Below are 23,464 nucleotides of genomic sequence, written 5' to 3' on the forward strand. Positions count from 1 at the left end.
ATGTTACTCAACCCTGATTACAGTCTTTCATGTGAACACCAGGAAAAGGGTTGTGCAGTGTGCCAGCGCATGTGTACGTGTACAATGAACTTATAAAAGGCATCTGCTTTTGCACAAAAAAAAAAAAATCAGCTTTTCTCAACCTCACTGATTCAGAACGCGTCTGTACGGTTTTGTACTTTCACTTTGTGCACGCATGCATGTCCATGCGAGAGAGTGCATGTCCCCTTATCGGAGGAGCACACTGGTGTGCACTCTTTGCATGTTTGGCTGACTACATCTGCCATCCACAATAATGCTCGGAGTGATGTCCAATGTGCTGAGTATGTTCTGATGTTTGTGCGCTTGGTTCGCAAGGGTGAGGGGAGGATGGTCCAGAAATAGAAATGTTTCATGAAAACATCAGAATGGAGAATCATTTCACTGTAAAGGGTAGTTTCATAATCGCCCTGGAGGAACCAAGGCCTGTCTGTTCCATTTGAGCTCCGTTTTTGCCCTAATTCACTTCTGTGACTTGAACGTATTTAACCCAATGTCAACTCTGACTACCCTTGCTCTCTTATTTCAGCCTTTACTCCTGTCAGGTCATGTTTGCTACAAAAGACTTGAGTGCTTTTTTATTTTTTTCGTCTGGGGAAGTGCTGTTAACATCAGAGCTATGATGATGACTGAATTACAGTATGTGAGGTAGCAATCATCTTCCCTCTGAATGCCAGTCAGGAGAGGGAAGCACAGTCATGAGTAAACAAGGTGTGGCTCTGCTGAGATGATTTTCAGGGGAAATTCATTTCCCTGACCAATTGGTCTCAGAGTCCTTCTATTTTTGAGGATTCTCTTGGGCTTTGTATGCAGCACTGACAGCAGCCCAGTCCCAGAGCCTTTTCTGGCACGATGCTTTGAAATAGACTTCAGGGTTCAGGGCACGACAGAAACTGTTTATGTAAGTGGTCAAAAATAGCCAGCCCATTTTGTCATGTTTAACGTTAGTCATGAGTTCGCCAACTCTCTCAGCACAGCATCAAGCGAATATTCAAGTCTAGAGCTGTGCTCGCATCTCTGTGAGCTTTGAGCCAAAAGCTAATGTCAACATGCCAACATGCTCACAATGACAATGCTAACATGCTGATTTTTAGTAGGCACAGTGTTTACCATGTTGACCATCTTAGTTTGCACGCTAACATTTGCTGACCAGCATTAAACACAAAGTATAGCTCAGGCTGATGGGGGCGTCTTCAGTTTCTTTAAGTTTTCTTAATAAACCAAAGTATTGAACAAAAACATTTTGACCCCATGATGATATTATATGGGATGGGGATACAAATGTCTGCACCAATTTTCAACCTCATGGTGGTAGATCCACACTGCCAGTGAAGCTAAAAATCTAAGCAAATCACAGCATGAAACCAACAGGGTTCACACTGCAATGCTGTTACACCAGCACAAGCCCACTATTCCATACATGATGTCCCATATGACTTGCTAAACATTAAGCTGCATACTGTGGCCAGTCAAGCACAAAATTGAATCACATATTTCATGGCATGAATGAACAGTAGCTTCTGACAAACGCAGCATTTCAGACGCTGTTTTATTATTGCAGAGCCAGCCAGTAATTTCCACATGGGTGTCTCTGCTGACGTAACATAATGCCCCTTTCATCATATACATATATTGAATATGTAAACTGTCCAACGCCTGCCATCCTCAGCATCTTCAATAATGTGAAAGCCATACACTGTGAGCTGTTCCATCACTGGAATGTCCTCACTTGCATACAGATAGACAGGTACGATGACACAGATACAACGCCTAATACATAAACCTTATGTGATGTTAAGCATTTATATGGAAGATATTAGAAGATTCTGTGCTTTGTTCCCTAAAATTAACCAAAATACCAATTTGAAGAAAAGGGAAAGACCCAATCCCAAATGGCCAAACTCATCTCTCCTCACTATTTATCCCCACAACCTGCTAACCCAGATCGGCTCCTGCCTGAACACTGGATCAATGCGTATCCAGATCGATAGACTTATTAGAGCTGCAGTTGAGTGGTGAACAAAGCCGATTAGCTGAGTCTCCACAGCATGTCCCTTCAGGTTGAAGAGAAACACAGGACAGGTCACCAGTCACAAGGTCATTGTGTCACCACAGAGCTGCTGGTTGTATATTGAGGGCAGCCCACACCCTCTCAGCACATATGATTAATAGAATTAGACTCTTGGAAACATTGATTAGCATGCTCTGCACTAGCTCTGATCCACACAGAAATCCCATTGATTTTTTATAACGTTTAGCTCCCTTTTGGAACAATGCGAATGCTAATATTTGAAGGAACCACATAACCCCTAATTTTGTAGTTATATAAAATGGATACTTAAAAACAGGTTTACAATGAGCTTTGCTTAAAAAATTGCTGCTGGTGTTTTAAAGGTCAATGAGTGCAACAAGTCTTAATTTGAGACTATTTCTGTGGGCGCTGGAGGCTGAGCTGTGAGGTGCGAGCTGATGGCCAGTCTATGACAGTCAAAGAAGGCAATATTCTCCAGTCAAAGGATAGGACATGAATGGAATCACAGCTAGGCTCATTTTTGTTACCTTTTCACCAAAGAACATGTCTGAAACCCTACCAAAAGACACTAAGGACTTTGTGAGTTCTGCCTCTGAAGGTGGCATAAAACTGCAGACATGGATGGAATGAAAGAGACGTATTCATGCCTTCAGGGTCATTTCATGATCATGGATGCCCGGGGCCATATAAATCTATTCAATCAGCAACTTAGGGTTTAAGTGACTAACATGACCATTCACTGATGTGTACACAGGATTACTTAACAGCTAATTTCAGCATACTTATTGATAAGATTCACCCAGGTGTAAAATAAATGAGACAAATGCTGAATAAACAGTTGGAGAGGTGGGTCAGATCTTGGTGAACATTTGAAAAAAAGACAAGATAAACAGTGTAGGTTTCATGTGAAAACAGAGATGACTGTGTTTAATTGGAAAAACAACTTTCCAGAGACCCTCGCAAGTGTGATTACCATCCTGAGACTGAAGATGAATGGGCTGCTCTTTCTCCTTCTCCACAGAGATACAGGCCTTGTGTTTTGATCCCCAGCTTGTGAATGGAAGGCTCTTTACACTATACTCTATGTCTATGTTCTAATGGGGGGATTGGGACTGTCTTTGTAGGCTCTGACACCCCCATAAGCACACACACACAAAGGCCACCTTTGACTGGGAGGCCTGTAATGAGTTGGAGGTGGGAGCAGAGCAGAGGCCAGGGGAATATCTGATGACTAAGAGGCTACGAACGCCACTGTGCACGACTGTGTGATTAATGAATGCAGCATCATCACAGACCAGCCTTCATCCTACACTCTGGGGTCACCACCTCCACTTTACTCTTGTGCAGAATAGGCAAGATTAATCTAAAAATGTACAAGTATTCTTTAACATATGGATCATCTCCTTCCATTGAAGCAAACTTGCTTGTCATTTGGGCAGTTTTCATAAAGTCAGTGAGGTGTGCTGTAGTCTGCAGATATTGATTTGGAGCCTTATGTCTTGCGTGCTGGCTCAGGGTTTATTTGCAGCTGCTGTTACTGGAAATGGATCCCTCGAGCGATCTGGATTCAGCTGATCCAATTAAACGCTGTGAATAATTGATCTGACAGTGAAACTGAGCCCTGTCACATGGGAGAGGTGACATCATCATTTCAGGGTTGAAACCGTACTCCTGTGCAGCTGGACTGCCCCGGGTCGTTTGTTCCACAATCAGTCCGCTGTATCTGATTACCGCCTGTGAAGGACACAAAGCAGACCATGAGGACAGAAGGGGAGGTTACACTGGCATTATCACGCTTGGCAAGACTGTACAAAGACAACAGACTCACTGATAGCGTGGAAACTCATGAGATTGTCACATGTTGCACTCTGCAAACCTGAACTCACTAAGCTTAGAGAGTTCTGATTTCATTTGGTTGCAAAAAGAGTTGAAGTCACTTTCTGTCTTTCTTTGTTTCCTCTCTCATAATCCTTATTTGCTGCTCATTTAGGGGTTGCGCGAGCTGTGCTGCATTGCGTGCTACAATGGCCATTCCTACACAAGACCTCCATGTGAACCAGATGGACTCTGCGTGGGTCGATTATCTTCCTGGCCATGAAATAAGGTGCAAATAGGAGCCATCTTTGACCCTGGCCTTGGAGGAAGCTTAGATTGTAATATCTAATGAAACCCCTCCAGAGAGGTCTGCTCCCGCCGCTCGCCACCTTTTCATCTAGATCTGCACCGCAAATGAGAAAAGGAGGCTGTTGAACATCCAACATCTTGTCTGAATTAGACTCGAACCCTTGGGCAGGAACAGGGGGAGGTCTGCTCTCCACGTCTCCCCTCGGTTTCTCACGGAGGGAGGAAAGGGTGTGGGGTCCTGCTTACAGCTGACTCTCATGCTGCAAACATTTTGCTGGGTTGGCACTTCTGATCTTGTCATAATATGAACTCATGGGCCTGATGAAATCATCCCAAGAGTTTCTCCCCATGTGCTCACACAGTCATCATGCATCATTGTGTAATATCCAGGTTTGTAAAGTGGCATTATTGCTGTCTGCCTGTGGAAAGTCTGGAGACTCATCTACTGTGCCAGACAGTCAGACAAAGGTATGATTTGTTTGCTCACAGTAGGTGTTTGGTTGATGGCTCCAATCGTATTCATTTACCTTCTCTCTTGGGCGAAAAAAGACAATCCTTTACCACTTTCATCAAAGAGGGAGATTGAGAGTCCTTGCTAGTGGCCTGGGTAATTCTGGTATCTGTAGATGAAGACACATTTAGGGAAATTTGCTTCTTCAGTCTCTTTCAGTGCGGACTTACCGTAGATGAAAAGATCATTACCACTCTCATGTCTGTGCATTAAGTACGGAAGTAGCAAGCCAGCGTCATTTTGAGTGTAAAAGTGTCGCTGCTGCGAGCAGGAATTTAGAGGTTTTATTTCTGTAAGTCGTCTTACAACACTGCTGTGTTTCATTCACTCCTGTCATCATTTTTTGTGGCCATTTTTGTAGCTATTTTCCATGGATACACTTGCAAGGTATGCTGAAAGATGATAGCAACATTATTAATCCCATCAAGAAAGGTCTGATTGGTCAGCTCTTTCTCCAACTAAAGGAAACAGATGGCAGTGGGCATAACACCAGACCTACGGTGACTGAACAAATGAACAGGTCAGAAATTTGGGTGCAAAATTCAGATGCCTGGAACCAGTTTAGCGATTAGCTAGCCAGGCTTTCTCCAAAAAAAGACAATCATCAGCTCCACATCTCACTGATTTATATGTCCTATCTTATTTCTTTAATCCATAACCAAACATAAATATAAGACTGTCGATTTTCAATAACATCTCAGAACTATTTCTTCACAAACAACAGTTAATTGATTTGCAGCAAGTTACCGTACGTGCAGCGTTTCCTGCTGTCGTGCCTGTTGCCTACAAACCGCCAAGGTGACGAGACTCTGGGAAGTTACTGTGTCCAAAAGCTGTTAGTCATGAAATAGTTCCAGCATGTAACTCCCTCTATAATCATAGCTTTTTTGTATCCATTTTTGTTTGTGTTCATATTACAAACAGTGTTAAGTGTTGTTAGTGAGAGCCAAGCTACCTGCCAATCCTTATGATACACTGGACTAAAAAGCCTCCATGCTCCACGCCCGAGCCCAACCTTAATCCAAACCTAAACCTGTCATCATCTGTGGTGCTTAGCCTGAATCCAATTTAGCCTCCTCACTAACCAGTCATCTTCGTGACTCATAACCCAACATTACAGGTCCAGCGTGAAGGATTTACTGGCATCTAGCGGTAAGGTTGCAGATTCAAACAAATGAACACCCCTCGCTTCACCCTCTACCATGGTGGTCTTTTAACGCAAAACATGCTAATGGAGCTTTTCAGGTTAAGTGTTTTGTTTTTTTCTGGGCTGCTATAGAAACATCGTCTGCAACATGGCAGACTCCATGGAAGAAGATCTGCTCCCTTTGTACTGTAGCTCATTTGTAACGTAAACAGAATTCTTATTTTCGTGTGATTTTACACGACTGAAAACTCAATTGTGAATATTACGTACCATTTCATAAATTGAGCCCTAACACCAATCACAGACGGTATTTTTGAAGTCAAACTGAGTAACAAGTTGATCCTTTAACATTTGTTACATGCAAATTACTGGCAACATCCACAACCAAAGCTACCTAATAAATACTAGCTTCCAGGAGTGGTTTACTGTTAGATTTGGGTTTTCACCTCCAGTATCAGCTGCTAATCTATTGCAAGTGAAGATAAACCTGATTTAAGTATTCTTCTTTTTCCCCCTGTTGGGAAGGTTGGCAAAAGCAAATATGGCCATGCCCATACATTTCTCCATGAATTGAGTCATTGGAACTTCATTCGGGCAATGAGGGGACCTTGTCAGTTAATTGGACGAGGCTGGTGAAGGCTCCATCCATCACCTTACGTTTTCTTTCACTCTGAGTCAAGTCCAGTTGGAACATTTCCCTCATCTGTCACACTGGAGGACATTTCCAACAGCAAAGACCACCAATGGGTGGAGAGCTGGCATGAAATCTTTCGAGCAACACACTGACATGAGCTCGACCTCCCAGGAAAGGTCATGCGGTGTTACCATGGCAACAGAGAACACCACCGGTATGTTAAAAAGGTAGCCAGCAGGGGTGTGGGGTGCGTCTAAACTAAATCCATGGCTGCGGAATTTCAGTGGGTGGGTGCGGATGCGTGTTGAATATTAAAATATTCTCTCTAAATGAAGTCTGAGTAGCTGTGCCTCTATTCATTACACCACTCTGATGTTCCATAACCATTAACATCTGTTAAAGCCCTATACGCACCACAACACATCCAGCTCTCTGGACAAGGAGGGTATTTTTAGACATGTACTCATTAGTGCTGAGAGATCATTTGTAATGAAGGACGGGAGGGGAGAAGGAGGCCAATAACAAAGTGAAAGATGGTATCCATATTCAAATACCTGAGGAGCGAGTGGGTTTAACTGTTAGTGAAAAGAGTGGGGGTGAGATGTGAGGGGCAGGCCAATCAAAGATTTTGAGGAGTGCGATGTTATAAAATAGTCAGGGCAAGGTCAAAGAAATTATACAGCACATTAAGCATTATCTGAAAGCTTCTAGCTCTGTTTCTAAAACAGAGACAACACATGTAACCTCTAACTAATTACATATGCTTATAAAACTGCTATGGTCCCTGGACTGGGATCAGACCTATTGTTCTCGGAGGGATCGACATTCCTCCAGTAATTCTGCCATAATTCAAATGAGCTCGTCAGTTCTATTAGCAGAGCGGCTATCATTCAGAATCACGCATGGTATCGATTAATGGACTCTCCTGACTGAGAACCATTCAATTACACCACTCTGAAATGATATATTTCCTGCAGTCAACATGGGCCATATTTCCTGTTTGCGTCATACAATGGTGGTACTGAATTGTGAGAGCGTTATCTGCTTTTGTATAATGGGATTCTGTTTTAATTTGCTGCAGGAGGCGAGATGCCATGCAATTCATCTCTTTCTCCAGGTGGAGGTTAGATTGGATAAGAATATAGTGCTATTGTCTTACAAAGTGAGAACACAAACACAGATAGTGTGGTAGACAGCCATGCCACTTCCCTCCTCCTTCAGTGCTTACACTGGGATGTAGCCTGATACAACAGTGCCCCCTGGAGGACACTCTGTTGTCAGTCAGAACTCAAAGCATCCAGGGACAAATCCAGGTGTTTTTACAGACTGACAAAAATTCTAAATATAATGTTTATGTTATGTAATTACTATGGTTCCCTTAATTGAACACTTCTCTAATTACCAAATGTTGCACTGAATGCTAAATGTGTCAAAGTGAGTAGCAAAAGTCATGCAGTCCGGCCTTGTCCCAGCAGGCTGGCGCTGACACTGGAAAAGCAGGAAAACACAAAGGAGTGATAGAGGCAGGCATTTGCCAGAAAGGCCTTTGCTGCCACACTATTAGTAGCAGAACACTGGGCAGACCAAACATCCAAGTGCCACTCCTGAGGGACTCCAACTAGGTCTGTGGCTCCAAATGCAGTTGGCCAGTTTGGCCAGTGACTTCACTTGGGTGAGAGGCCAGTCACTGTCCTCCCAGACAGCCGGCAGATGGGAGAGAAACGTGGCCAGGTGCTGAGGACAGTCACTGATGGAGTGATAATAGCATAATATCTGTATTAATATTTATTCATGATTAGAATTGAAAACGTCTGATGAAATCCACCTCCATCACCAGCACTGTGCGGTGGACTCCATCAGCTCATATTTTGTCACAGAATGCATTTTGTCTTTGTAAAGGTGTGTTTTAGTCTATTTTTACATTTGGTCACATAGTCAAAATACTTAAATACCCAAATTCAAGGCATCCTTATCGCTATTGTCAAGTGCTTGTATTACTTATCATCAGTGTATCAGTATCTGATTTTATGTTGTGTATTAGCCTTAAAGGAGTGTCTGGGGAAATCGTTTAGCAAGAATTGGATAAGATTGATGTAACTATGTCGCTGTTTGATTTTGTTACCTTTTGGAGAGACGCAGGCTAGCTGGTTCCAAGTTTCCAATCTTTATGCTAAGCTAAGTGGCTGCTTACTCTCACTATGTATTTACTTGACAGAGTGGTATAAATTTTACATCAGCAAGAAAGTGAAGAAGTGTATTTCCCAAAATGTTCAAAAAGCAATTACTAGTTGGGATGTCATTTTTATGGATTTTTGTTGCATCAGCACAAAAGATGTACTCATTTGAGTTTCTGAATTGGTGTTTCGATTTGATCCTGCAACGTTTGAAATGAAATCAGTACAAATGAGTGAAAGAAAGTGCAAAAAACTATGAAAATGAAGAAGCACCAGCTTTCCACAGACTCAGCCACCTACAGTGCATCTGTCACCACACATACCTGATGAGCCTTAAGGTTTTATCGCGCACAGCGCCATCATAAAGAGGATGCTGAACAGAGTGCTAAGAGAAGGCGCAGATGCACCGGTCCTTGAAATATCATCAAGAAATGGACGTGATGTCAGTAATCAATAGGCAAGCATTGATTGGAGCATCTCCAAGCCATTAACGAGGGTGCACACATTTCCCAGTCATGTTGCCGTGTGTCCTTCAATGGAGAAAATGTAAAGCTGGGAAAACGCTATTGGGGAGGGCATTATCTGTAATGTTCTCAGAGCAGAGCATGCGCTCATAGAGAAAAAAATGCTTGATAGTGCTTCGAGACCTTGATGAAAAAAAATAAATAAATGCAGACGACAGGATGGCGAGGGTGACTCAGACCACAGGGTGTTGATTTCTGGGAAAGTAGCTCAGGAGGCTGGAAGTACAAAGACAGATGGCCACATGGTGCACTGATTCCCCTATGAGGCTTCATACACAACAAGAAATCCATTTATGAGACGGCTCTCTGAGTGTAATGCCACAAATTTGGGTCTGATGAAGAACACAGGAGCCGTGTGCCAGCCATGGGGACTCTCAACCATCCCTAAAAGGATTTCTGAGAGCCCAGATGTGCCATGCATTGAATTTGATTCAACTGTGTTTATCCCTGCAGGGGATTTTAAAAGTATACCTTATCAGGTTATATACAGTATATCCAGAGATTTATATACAGCAGAAATTTTTGGAGTGATTGTTCTGTGGCAGTGCACCAGCAATATTAATACACGCTTCTAAAAACATCAAAATTCATTACATCAACCCAAATAGCTTAAATGTCGGGACCAAAATGACAGAAATGAGTCACACACTGATAATATATTAACATGGAGGAGAGTAACTAAGGACATTCACTCAAGTACTTTTATTTTGCAGTACATGAAAATTTCCATTTTCTTCTACTTCATACTTTTACTGCCCATTCAGAGGCAAATATTGCACTTTTTACTCCACTACATTTATTTGATTACTTTGCTTACCAGTCACTTTGCAGATAGTAATACAACAATACGACAAATAAATCATGATGTATTACCACAGGGAAAGATAAAGACTAAATAATGTAGAAGACTTTATTGATCCCAGAGGGAAAATTCTGCCCTTGCAGTGTAAAACGTAATTAAAATCAGTCCCAACTTTACCAGCTGCAACATCACAGTGGTGAACACATTAATGCATTGATAATTAGAATCCAACAATATAATACTCTGAAAAGGGACATTCTGCATAAAGAATACTTTTACTCTCTGTACTTCAGAGACAAATTTTCATGCAAATACTTTTTCAATGCATGACTTTTGCTTGGAAAAGTGTTTCCCTGCTGTGGTGCCACTAGTTTTATATGAGTAAAATTATCTAAGTACTTTTTCCACCACTGACTAAGGATGAAAACAAGCATCTGTGATCAGGCACTACCTGCCATGTGTTAACTGCTGGCACACTGCATTTTGACTTGGATTTAGTGACTTTGACTGGTATTGATTTTTTTTTTTTAAGGAACCAGACAGAATAGGTTCCTAATGTCTCAGACGGCATCTTCTATGAATGGAGTAGTGATCATCCCAAACTCTCCAACCACTGTAATGAATTAATTAGGCTAGACTGTATTTATGGTCTTGGGAGTAGCACTGCTCCAGGGATGGCAGTTAGTCAGTCGGTCAAACACTTGAAAAACAATTATGAAATGAATTACCACGGTTGCCAGAGGATGAATCCTAATGACTTTGGTGACCCCCTCACTTTCCCACTAGCGCTATCAGCAGGCTCACGTTTATGTTTTTGAGTGAACTTATTGAAATTTGTATTGCAGTGAAATTTGGGTAACTGACTGACTGATTATCATCACTGTCCAGTGTTTAGTGCTAATAAGCAAATGTTAGCATGCTAACATTCTTAACTAAGGTGGGTAACATGGTAAACAGTAGACCTACTTAGTACCATCATTGTCAATGAGAGCATATTAGCATGGTGACATGGTGGTACATGTAGCTCAAGTACAGGCAAACAGGACTGCTGGCATGGCTGTAGACATTAACTTAAGTAGAAGGATGACAAAAGATCTTCTTGGAAACAGGAGGGAAATAAAATATTTGGAAAAGAGTTTCGTAACTGAATGATGGAAATTGCTGGTTTCGCCTCCTCCATCGAAGCCAACCTGTTGTGGTGGGCTCTTTCATTCATGGACTGTGATATGCTTAACATGTCTAAACGAGACATGATTTGCTGTTTTGTATGAGACCGCCTCCAACAAAAGCAAAATACAGACAGAAAAATCAAATTGTAAGTAGTAAAATATACTTCCAATCATCTTTGAAACGGCACAACCTGATGTGACCTCTCAGTTAAACACAAACAAACCCACTCAGGAAGAAAAGAGGTTTAACAGCTCTCAAACACAAGACAGGCGGGCTGATTGCAGAGAAGGAGGCAGAGTGTGTCTGCTTTTAGAGGCTGTGTTGGCTCGAGTGAAACCAAACTGGACACAAATCATCTGGAGCACCATCCAGAGGGGTGGGCGTGTGGGTGGGTGGGAAGGCAGAGCAGATAAAACGAATCCTAAAAAGCTCCTGGCAGCTGAATAAAACAGCCCCAAAGGCTGTCTGTCATGGCTTGGTGTTCAAGCGTTGGCCCCCTCTTTCTGTTTCTGGCTTTGTTCATGTCCTGGTTTCACAGTGCTTTCATCTTCCTCCCTGCCTCTCCCATAGGTACCTGTGTAATTACTACTGACACAAAGAGGAAGAGGCAACCATGAATGCACAAACATCACAAAAGTAATTCCTTCCTGTCGATTCACTCTATCTTTGAATTCATCTGCCAATTTGATGAGCTTGCCTTTTTCTGTCTTATTTCTCTGGGCCTCTCAGTTAATCACCACTGCCATCACACTACCTGAATTTACTGCCACTTATCATTTAAATTATGCAATGAAGTCACCTTGCTTGTATCTGCCAGTGCTGAACATTCTAATCTCCAGACTATAAACAACATCACTATGGAGCCTTTAATAGCGCACGGAGCATGAATCCTATCTCATAGCTTCAGTCTGCAGGTGCAGGTGTAGAAGTTGACACCTCCTTCTGAATCATTTAAAAGCAAATAAAATTGTTGCTTCACAGTCTTTTAGGGAACTTCCTTCCTTGCCTAGTATTTACCACGGTTATGATATATTTTTGACAGCAATGAGGAGGAGGTTCAGATGTCTCCGTCCTTGATTTGGAAGGATCCGTCTGGCAGTAAACAACATTAGCGTGGGCGGTTGCAGTGGGTACATATTGTAACCTTCGGCTCTAACACCTGTCATAGATAAAGACACAAACTCTGACATCAAATGTGCCGTTTCTATTTTTTCACAGATCACCATGGTGCCTGTTTAAGTGCAGCTTTGTTTTGTCTCCATCCCTTTTTCCTTTCCATATTCCTCCTGAGAAATCCACACTAACATCATGATTGCATCACCTCACTCACGTCTTTCCTGTGGGCATGAAATCAGCACAACAGCTGGGCTGTCAGAAGGTGTCAATTTTGCTGAAGAAAACAGGGGAATAACTGGCTGCAGAAGCTTTCAGAGGATCCTCCTGACACTCGGCTGCCTCCCCTGCTGCTCTGCTATGAACCGCTGAACTCCAGATGGAGCTGATTCTTCGACTTATTAAAGATTTACCAGGTGAGGCTGCCATTGTGCCCTTGACCTTTAAAGCTGCAGGGGGTGTGGCAGTGGGGGATTTGAGGGGGCAAAAAGTTGACAAACGACTTTTCTGCCTTTGCCAATTGACAGCGTTGGCAGGCTGTCAGCAGAGAGAATGCAATATTATTTGTAGTAAATTACCAGCCCACACAAAGTGACACAAGGCAGCATAAGTCAAGTCGTTCTGACAGCCCCTTCAGCTGCCACACAGAGCAAGCCAAGAAAACTGCACACACACTCAGACACATACCACGCTTTTACCCCCATGGTGCCAGTAAAACAAAACAAAACACACACACCAACACGCTAAGATCCAGTTTACATCTAACTCCAACAGAAATCCCTTGATGCAAACACTTAAACTATAGTTTTCATAGAATATATCTTCATGGAACAACGGCTGGGAGTGCAACAACTCGGTTCTCAAAAACAAGAGAAAAAAAGCAATAAAATTGGGAAATAGCAACATTTTCCTCCAACAGAACAGGAAAAATTCACTAACCAAAATATGTAGTCTCAAAGAACACACAGTTATCTTAAAAATCCTGTGGCCAGACTGAAAACAAGTACTGTGCATTTGTGCAGAGTTCAACAGTTTTGTTCTTGTCAGTGTTGATTTAAAGGCTTTATAATCCTGGAAGTTAGAGTTTCAAGCATTAAATTATTCAGAAGCACCAATAGAATCTCAGTTAGAAGTTCTAATATCTTTAAGATAATTAAGGACAATAAAGCTTGAAACAAGTGCAACGCTCTAACATAGGAACTGCCTGGTGAGAAGATATATCTTGTTACGTCTTTATGACATTTTATCAAACTTGATCATAAGCTGACTTGTAATTGAGTGAAAAGCTATTTTTCAGTTTCATTTTAGGCCTTGAATCAAGTGATATTTCCTTGCATCCAATGGTGCATCTTCCCTGGTTTCATGAAATTTACATTAGAGATAAAGTGATGATACATTAAACATACCTCACAGTCAAGGGAAATTTGTTTACATCAGTTAGATTGACAACACAAATCAGGACAGCAGTGTGACGAAAAGGGCGCCGCTGCCTCAGTAGCCACAGTCTACCCAGCACTGATAAACAACAGCAGCGAACCACGGAAATCTTGTGATGTGAAAATATTATTTCCTCTATCTGAGAGGCCTACTCTCAGGAGACTCTGGGTAGTACATTTTGAGGAGTAAATATATATATATAAAAAAGAGAGAATAACTGTTCTATTATATGAGTGAATATTTGGTTGGTGTGCAGCAAAGTTGGCCAAGTCTCTGATTTACGATGCATTTAATGTAGACCAGTTGGGAGTTCTCACATGAAATGAGTTTTATGTAACCAGAGTAGAGCTTGGGGGAGGATGTACTGTAGGTGTTGTGAAGAGGATCTGATCTCCTCTGCTGACTGGAGCTGAATCAGGCGGATGTGAGTGAACACATGGTGTTTTTCTTTCAAATGGGAGCTCAGATACACAGGTCGAACTAGCTTCAGTGGAAAAGTGACAGCAGAACTTTTTGTCATATATTCAGTATAATCTCTAGGGTAAGAAAAATGCACAGTATACTGTGTCAGGTGAAATGTTCTCCTCTAGTTTAACCTGCCATAGTCTGTGTCAATTTGTGCCTCACATCCACCTGGCATTCTGTTTTTCCTGATATATCCTGGACACTGTTGTCATCATGTAAGTTTTAGTGTAAATTTTACCTTCAGACTCCTTCAGAAGAAATCTGTTGCCTTCATTTATGTACAAAAAGTAACTTAACCACATTAAAAACAGTCTTTATTTAGCATTTTGAAAACCTTATGTTCATCATTTGTAGTTGGCACTCAAATATAATGCCTCAGAAATGTTGCTTCACAGGATGAAATGAAAAAATCTTGGGTAAACGTAAGTTTGACATCAGCCAGGATTTTAGCAGTACTAGTGTTATGAGGCCAAGTCCCACAACACTTCGTCAGAAAATCCCCTGTCAGAAAATCTTGAAAAAACACCAGATATAAGGTCTTGAAATATTTTATCTATTTGAATTTGGAATACATTTTATTCATTCAGCTATTTTACTTCCCAAAGTCTCTTTCAAAACTTTCTCACACCACCAGGAATTATATTTTGGTGTTGTTTTTAGTAGTATTTTGACTCTAAAAATACTGGACTAGTCCTATGAAATATCCACCAAATCCTGGATTTATTTGAATTGTAGAACTCCCAAACCCTCTGAAATCCCCAAACCCTGAGAGAAACTGCAGAGGACATGACCTCAGTGTCCTCAATGGCAGCTATGTCCCAGTTTGACACATGGTTAATGGTTATACTGCAAGTTTAAAGGGCAAAAGCATACTGTGAAACCCTCTCACTACAACTCATGAATTCATTGCCAGGAATGTTACGTCTAGTAATGGTCTAAAGACAGAGGGTGTCATATGGTGTACAATGTGCTTATCAGAGCTTCTTTCACTGAAAACAGGTGCTAGTTACATAGAAGTGGTAGCGTGAACCAAAACAGTAAAGTTGCAGCCTGCAAAACCAAAACAATGACCTGAATTAAGTTGAAATGATCTGTAGAGCTGAGGGAAAGTGGAGAGTTGGGTGATAATTCTCAGTGGGTTTATCATTCTTTTCACGTAAAATGTAGCCGTTTGATCCATTGTTAATTTTAAAATATTGATTAGTGCAGCTTTAAGATTGGTCAAAGTCACACTACCATTGTGAGATAACACAGCAATGACTTAAACTGAATTACCACACAATGATAATGAAAGTTACAGTTTTTCAGGACTGCTCTACTGTATGGAAATTAATGGAAAGCAAGGGCTGCCCTGAAAAGCAAAAAATATACATTATAAGGTCTGAAACTCTGAGATGGTAAGTTGTGATGTTAAGGTTCGATGGGGTGCAATAAGTAGGTTAAAACATGCAAAATCACCAGTATGGCCCTTTAACCAGCGCTGGCAGTGTTCCCTGAGCGGAGTGGACAGTGGCAGGATGTGGTTCTGGAGAGGTGGAAAGTCCAGAGTAAAAGCCAAGTGAGGCCTCTGGCAAGGCACAGCATGTGGTCATGCTCCAGTTAACTGGAGTTCACCAGAGGTTAAGTGGGATTTAACTATAGTGGGCTATGAAAAACAACAGAAACTTCAGAAATATATGTACAGGCAGGAAAGATGACAACACTATCTGACAACTTAACGTGGATCATTTTGATGTGTGCTGGTGGACGATAGCTTTGTTTTAGCAGCCAGGCCGGTTCCGAAAACACACAGAGCAGAACAAACTCTGGTTGCTGTTTCTGCAACGAGGCTGCGCACAGGGTAATGGTTTGCTCCGACCCATGGGACTTAGGGAAACACTCCGCTGCTGTGCTCCTGACTGGTGAGTCCATTTTACTCCTGGCTACATGGTCCAGGCCACTGACTAGAGCGCTGCTTCAGTGCCCACACTGCTCCCGGAGGAAGTGACCTCAATACATCCAATAACCCTGCTCGCACAAGCGCGACAGCTGTGGAAGATTGGAAACATACTCGGTTTCTTATCTTAGATACTGCTAAATGAGAGAGTACATTGTTTTGGTGGTGTAAATGTCAAGGGAAGAGTGATTCAAAGTTCTCTCATGCAGTCGAAATCTAAATGACATCTTTGAAAAAATTAAGCTGGCAACTGCTGGTAATTATTTAGGAGGTGAAATAATATTTAATCATAATAAGTTTTGCCTATCACATAGAAAGAGCAACACACCAGGCCAGACTTTTTTTTAGGCTTAGCCATAAAATGTTAAGACATTCTGACCAAACATGGAAGAAATGAGAAGATTTTATTCTGTTGTTGCATTAATCAATGTTTTTATATGAAAAGTGGGTCAAATGACTGCGTGATGTGAGAGGTGTCGCTCGTAGTGACTCATAGCACTCAAAATCATATGGTGATAATTTGTCAATGCTGTTTTCAGCTGGCTGTCCTGGCCCCAAGTGGCCAAAAAAATCAGTTCATTCAGGTTTGAAATACTTTGTTATGTTATCGAAACATTTGTCAGCATGGAAATAGTTATATGGAGATCCAAAATTCAAAATGTGCTGTGTTTCCCAGAGGGAGGATAAAGTAACACTGGCTCTAGAAACTGTTTATTTCTGCATATTTTCCTCTCCTTATAGCCTCTGCCATCACCACATTTTTACAGTGACTCGATGTGGTAGGGCCATGACTGATGAGACAGAAGTTATCACCAAGTTATTCAATCTAGCTGAAGGCAGTCGATCCACCTACAGTATGGCCTCTATCCACGGGTGCGACGCAAATTTAGGGCGCTTTGCAGTGTGGTGATTGTTGAGTTAACATACTGAGCTGCAGGAGCTGATTTGTGCTGATTACCGGGGGCCTCTGTGACTGTGTGCACCACGGCCAGGTGATTGCGTGGGATCCTGCATTTGGCACTTGTTACTGTTGTTTTCCACAGAGATGCTAATCATCAGGCATGCACCGGAGGCATGATTAAATGTCACACAGCTCCCTCAGTTTTGGCCCTCTCACTGTGAATAAACCTTTCTCACCCACAGGCAGAGGAGGCCTGGAGTCTGCAGCCACACTCCCAACAGCCTGAGCTCCACAGAGCCACAGCTCCCCCTAGAGGTCTCAATACAAAAGAAAACAACAATGAGGTCAGCGAGGAACTCTGATGACTTACATCATCCCAAACTGAGCGTTATGCAGACTAGTTTTGGACGGTACTTTCTTTAAAATGTTTAACCATTTGTTTGGGAAATGGTGATTGAATTTGTTATTTTTCTTATCCCCCCAAAAAAACAACAAAACACAGCACTGCATATTTTTATCTTGGTTATTATATTGGTGCCTGTTTTTGTCATTTGCAAATCATCAAAAGACAAGAATCATCAAACAGTAATCTTGGGGAATACAGACTTGAGAGATATGAATGAAACAATAAGAAGGCAAGACTGCCCTCATGTGGTAAGATAGATAAGATAAAATAAAATAAGATAAGATAAGATAAGATAAGATAAGACTTTATTGATTGAGCAAGTATTACAAAGAGCAAGCACAGTGGCATAAAGAGGTGAAAAATAAAAAAGTATACAGGGTACAGAATAGAGAAACAACTAAGAAAAGCAGTGAAAAATACATGTGGCTTATTTGTGTATATACTTTCTGTAAGCTAAAATATAGTTTGCAACTAAGCTACTTGTGGTTGAAGTTTTACTGAGACCCCGTTTACACTTAGGGAAAACGCATATGTTTTCATGCAGTTTGGCCTCTCATTTACACAAAACGATCATTTTTAAAAACAAAGTGTCAAACAAGTGGAGATTTCTGAAAACGCCAGCTATTTGTCGGCGTGTAAACTGGGTTAAATGGCGTTTTGGGTTCCGAAATGTCACAACATGCGACTGAATACTTAACGTCATGTTTACACTCGCGCCCATAGGTTTGGTATAGTTATGATGCGCTCGACAGCGTATTTATCCAGGTTCATGTAAACCCAAAAATACCAAAAATACCCTGCTACGTGTAAATGTAGGGAAAGAGAGTGGCAACTGCATCCATCTATGCAGGTCCTGCTCCATCTAATTAGACAGTCCTGCTGGCACGAGTGTTGTTTCTGCGAGTGCACTTTTCCAAGGCCCTCTTCAGCTCTTCAGCTTCAGGTCGGTCATTTGGTTTGAAACACAGCATTGGCTTTATTATTTTGTACTGTAACGTAAACCAGAACAGCTATTGAGATCTTGCATTGAGAAATCCGACCATACTACAGTATTACTATACTACACATCAATACGCACATGTGGACTTTACTTGAGCAACCAAGTAAAGGCAGACTGCCTTCAAGAGTGGAGTGGATGAAAGGAGAGATGATGACACCCAGCAATTCATCTTTGCATTTAAAATAACTCCATCCTAAGTCGAACTATGATTGAAACTAACACAAAGTAGCCTCTTGAAGTCCAAATAATTTGTTTTCCTTGGAATATTTAACATTTATGAATTCATACACATATGCACTGTGTAGGAAAGCACCGCTTTGTTTCACTTATTACTGGAGTGCTTCATGTATTCATGGATTTACAGCGAGCATGTAAACTTGCTCTACCTGTGTAACCCAGTTTCTCTGAGTAACCTGTTTATGTAACTGCATGTTAACATACTGACTGATCCATAATGCAAGTACATCAGAAAATGCTTGGTTCAGATTGCAGGCAAATCAGATTTATTTCACAAATTAGATCTTAAAGACGGAATGTCTGCATGTTTCTTTGCTAGTGATCAGATCAGATTTGTGTGTCCAGTCATCACCAACCTATCTGTGGTAACAACGTACAGTAGGCATCAGTAACTACGTACACTGCTGACACAGCTTTCCAACATGGAAGAACGAGCAATGGAGATCCATCATTGGATCAGATTTGGGCTGGCAGTCTGAACAAAGCCAAAATGCAAAAGATGATTTACCTCCTCAGAAAAATGGCCTGAAAAGCCTTTGGGAAATTTCTGTCCTCTGACATCGCCCCAAATCTGGAAGCCACACAGTGATAAAAAGGAGAAATAACATTTAACTGGCCTGTCACACATGATAAGTTGCTCAATTATGCTCTGTTGAACTTGAATAATCTGCTAAAAAAAACATCAGCTAAATTTGACAGGAACCTATAAATACAGCAAGTTATTAACTCCTGATAATGATCAAAATATTGGATTGTGACTGAACAACTCACCGTTTGCCTTTCATGACTGGTGGAAATCTTCCAAAACAGCTCGAAGCAGATCAACCCCAAAGCAAATATATCAATTTTTCGATCGTAAGTCTTCTGGTTCTTCTGTTACAACAAAAAAGAAAAAACATAGTATCAACAAAAGTCTCATCAGTTTCACTAAAGTGTATATGAAACATTAACTAACAGTTACTGGTGTACTCATGAAGTCACTGTATGTAACTAATAGTTAGTGAAGCCGCTGGGATTTTATGGATTTGTTTGTAGAACCAGAGAGACACTATATTACATTAAATGTGACCTAACATGGGCAAAACTGACTATAATATACTTAGCACTTCAAATGAAATCCCACAAGTGCTTAAAGTCTCCACAGGGTCCCTTTGATGTCCCCTTTGACAACCAATCAGTGAGATAAATGTTATTGTCATGGAGACCATCTCACTTGCTCTGGAGCCATGTAAGACGGGGTTCCTTTGTACACTGTTCTCTCCAACAGGTTCTCAGCATCGTCATCATTCTCAGCAGTGACCAGACCAAAGTCTCCGATCTTCACCTCTCCGTCTCGCCCAAACATGATGTTGGCAGGCTAACCGTGGGGAAAAAAAAAAAAACAAGCAAACATGTCGCTTCCTGCCTGACGTGACATCATACATGATGTGATTCTGTTCGTCTCACCTTCAGGTCTCTGTGGATGAGCTTCTTGGAGTGAATGTACTCGACTCCGCTGACGATTTGCGTGGCAATGGTTAGACTTTCTTCTCTTCTCTTGGAGCTGTACAGAGATTCCTTCTCATTCTGCATATTCTTCTCATCGATCCACACCTGGAGTGTTTTGAGGTCACACACCTCCATCTGAATATAGAGGTACTTTCCAGATGAATTCTCAGCGGAGGACCTAGAAAAGCAAGAAAAGACAAAGAAAGACAAGAAATTATGTGCCTCCAGTATAAGTAAGTAAGGACTTTAACACATGGATGGGATTTACTGTGAACTGCTGCAACTGTCCTCTGCACCGTCCTGTTGGTACCCTGAATCCTCCATCCAATAGTTGTAGTATCGAACAATGTTATGGTGATGGAGGTTTGTCAATGCCTTCACCTCTCGTAGAGCTTTGTTGTTCCTAAGGATAAAAAAATTTTTGCACTACATCTGTAATTAATATGCCACACTATGAAATGCATGTTAAAGACATGAAACATCAGGTAACGTTTGACCCACTCTTTACAGAGGACAATCTTCACAGCAAAATGGCACTCGGTCAGTTTCTCTTTTACTTCAAAAACACGACCAAACGCGCCTTCGCCAAGGCACATTATGGGCTCAAATTCGGATGTAAACCTGTTGACACAAAAGACGTCATTTGGAGTGTATATCAGTTGTTAGAATTGACAGACACACACAAACGCCACAGAAAACACTATCCAAGGTTGCAATGTAATGTTTTCATTTTCCATACCTCGAGCTTTTTGATTGGGCTGATGTCGTCTCACTGGAGCTGTCTCCTGTGTCCACTCCTTCAGCAAACATTATATCCTCAACCAACAAATAAATCATGAGACAGAGATTAAATTGTAGAGGAAAAACAACAACTTAAAAAAAACCAAAACAAATCATTCCAATGATTCAAATGTCCAACTATACCTCATCGCTGATTGGCGAAACATCTTCGAAAAGTGTTTCAGTCCTGACATGAACATGAAATCAGCAATAATGCCATCCTACGAAATATTATGTACTGCAGCTTAAAACAGTTCAAGGTGACTTACTGTTGTGTGGAGATCATATGAGGTTTCTTAAGAATTGGAAGAAACACAGAAAATGGTGCAAGTCAAATTCAAGCAACATTTTCAGAGACATATGAATGCTGGCACCAGAACTTAATGGCTGATTGGATGTTTCAGAAGACTTACATTATTATGTTGTCCTGGCCAGTTATTGATGGAAATAAAACTAAAAATATGTTGTTGTTCTTTAATCAGTGGAAGAATTTTGCATCACCATGGGACAAAACTACATCCTTAGTCATTTTTTTAAATATACTTCCTTTACCAACATGTCAAACAAACTGCAAAATTCCTCCACTGATTAAAAAACAACAACATATTTTTGGTTTTATTTCTATGCTGCTTCAGCCAGGACAAACTAGTGTGTATTAATACGTACCTCTGTCGTGCCAGATATCTCATGATATGCAAGCTTGGCCGCTTCCTCCTTAGTTTCCTCCTTTGGATAATTCTCATCACCAACACTGAAGCTCCGGCATCTCATAGCATAACAACTTTTATGTTATACATGTTTAAATCGTGACAAAATAGCTAAGAATTTGGACGGAGTTAGGAGACTTACTGAGTCGCATCATTTGGTCCCAGTCCTGTTGACTCCCCAGCTGTCACAGTCAGCCTTTCCTTCTGACCATAGTTGATGTCACTGACACATGTGTGATGAACCAATGCAGTAGGATTTTTTGCAGCATGTTCTATCTGAAAGGGAAAATGAAAGACTTGTTAGCAGCTGCTGCCATCTGTCTGGATAAACAACTCTGAAAATGGAGAGCACAATCCAACATGCACCATTTCACATGGAAGGACCTTACCACTGGTCCACGGTTCTCCTTCTCACTGGGACAGCTGGGGGCGATTTTAGCTGCATTTGGCTTGGTTTGCTTTTTGTTGTCCTCTGCAGAAACTGGGAAGACTGGACGATCACCGAGCACGGCCTTCGTGTAGATTCTGATGAAGAATTGTAAAATCTGTAGTTATCACCAAGGTGACTTCAGAAGAAATGGAGCTGATCACAACATCTCCATGGAGAAGAAATGATTTTTGGCATGTATTGCCATGGCTTTTCATCGTGCTGTTGAAGCACAGGGGAGGTCAGAAAGCATTAAGGAGGTGCTGGACGCTGCCAGGAAATCCTTGAATGTTGTGGACATCTCTGGATAAGATCCAGATGCTACAGTGAAGGAAGGAGTTGCACCAGCCCAGACAGCTGGGTCTGAGTTATGGGATGGACAATGTCCTGAATAAGATCACTTTTTGGTGGACACTGGGAGACTGCTGCAATCCAGGAGGTGGCAGTAATGCGACTTCGAAGTAGAAGAAGAAGACAGCAGAGGATGCTTAGCTGTTGAGTCATGCTCATGTCTTTTTTTGGTGAAAGGCGGCAAGTACAAATATGTTGTACTTATGTGCAGCGATAGATATAGAAAAGAAATAAGATAACGGTTTTCTGAGAGTCATTTCAAATCTGCCTCCATGAGATGGACAAACCTAAAATATACAACTACCTATAAGATAAGAAAAGAAAAGATGAAATAAGATAAGACTTTATTAATCCCCCATAAGGGCGATTTGGGTGTTACAGGCAGCAGCAGCAGTATCAAAAAAGACATAGAAAGCAGTGTTTCCCCCATCATTATATTAGGGATGCGCATCAAGTTAATTTAGTTTATTTTCTACATAGCGCCAGATCACAACAGAAGTCATTTAGGATACCTTGATCTATACCTTGTCGTTTTATCAAACAAACTAAATAGCCTTATGTTACTTATTTACACGATGGCATGTCGTTTCTGTCTCTACATGGTCGCACGTGTAAAAAACAGGTCGGTTTCCGGCCCACTTTCTACTTGCTTACTTCTGCTGTCAAGCGTTAATGAAACGGCTTTAACTCACCTTTGATTGTGCTCAGGTCCCTCAGGGTCCTCATACTTCAGCTCCGAAAGTGGTCTCCGTTCATGCCTCTTTGGCTCATCCACGTAGTTTTTCTTCTCCATCCCGAATAAACCGTGTAAGCACAAGCGGGTAACCGAGGTGAGAGATGGGGAATGCACAGGTTCAAGCGACGGCTGTCCACCAACTTTTCCACTAAACAGGAAACGTAGGCAATTTTAAATTCGTCCAACACTTGTAAGGAAGGTAGCTATTGGCTGCAGCCGGTAGAAGTCGCTAGAAGAAATGACGCCATCTTTTATGAGAGTCGGTTCTTACGGCTCAGCTCTCTTAAACGAGCCGGCTCTTTGGGCTCCCAAGTGGCTCCTCA

At 41.6% G+C, this 23,464-nt stretch overlaps 2 protein-coding genes and 1 long non-coding RNA gene across 9 annotated transcripts in view; 1 reads left to right on the plus strand and 2 right to left on the minus strand.

The window, feature by feature from the left end:
* lyst (lysosomal trafficking regulator) overlaps positions 1 to 23,464 on the plus strand; it is a 262,116-nt gene that overhangs the window by 222,211 nt on the left and 16,441 nt on the right. The window lies entirely within an intron of this gene.
* LOC139341564 (uncharacterized) lies at positions 2,973 to 5,663 on the minus strand. Its single transcript, XR_011603005.1, has 3 exons — positions 5,454 to 5,663; positions 4,723 to 4,815; positions 2,973 to 3,805 (listed from the first exon to the last, which is right to left on the minus strand). It is a non-coding gene; the product is annotated as an uncharacterized lncRNA (long non-coding RNA).
* Positions 17,706 to 23,403, minus strand: LOC139341018 (interferon-induced, double-stranded RNA-activated protein kinase-like). Its single transcript, XM_070977239.1, has 12 exons — positions 23,098 to 23,403; positions 22,017 to 22,152; positions 21,770 to 21,903; positions 21,587 to 21,686; positions 20,880 to 21,215; positions 20,642 to 20,761; positions 20,409 to 20,543; positions 20,099 to 20,318; positions 19,866 to 20,009; positions 19,424 to 19,525; positions 19,161 to 19,223; positions 17,706 to 18,404 (listed from the first exon to the last, which is right to left on the minus strand). Exons 5-12 carry the CDS (start codon positions 20,975 to 20,977, stop codon positions 18,282 to 18,284), a joined length of 1,005 nt encoding a protein of 334 aa, XP_070833340.1. The 5' UTR covers positions 20,978 to 21,215; positions 21,587 to 21,686; positions 21,770 to 21,903; positions 22,017 to 22,152; positions 23,098 to 23,403; the 3' UTR covers positions 17,706 to 18,281.

Source organism: Chaetodon trifascialis, chromosome 13 (genome assembly GCF_039877785.1).
Source record: "Chaetodon trifascialis isolate fChaTrf1 chromosome 13, fChaTrf1.hap1, whole genome shotgun sequence".
Lineage (NCBI taxonomy): Eukaryota > Metazoa > Chordata > Actinopteri > Chaetodontiformes > Chaetodontidae > Chaetodon > Chaetodon trifascialis.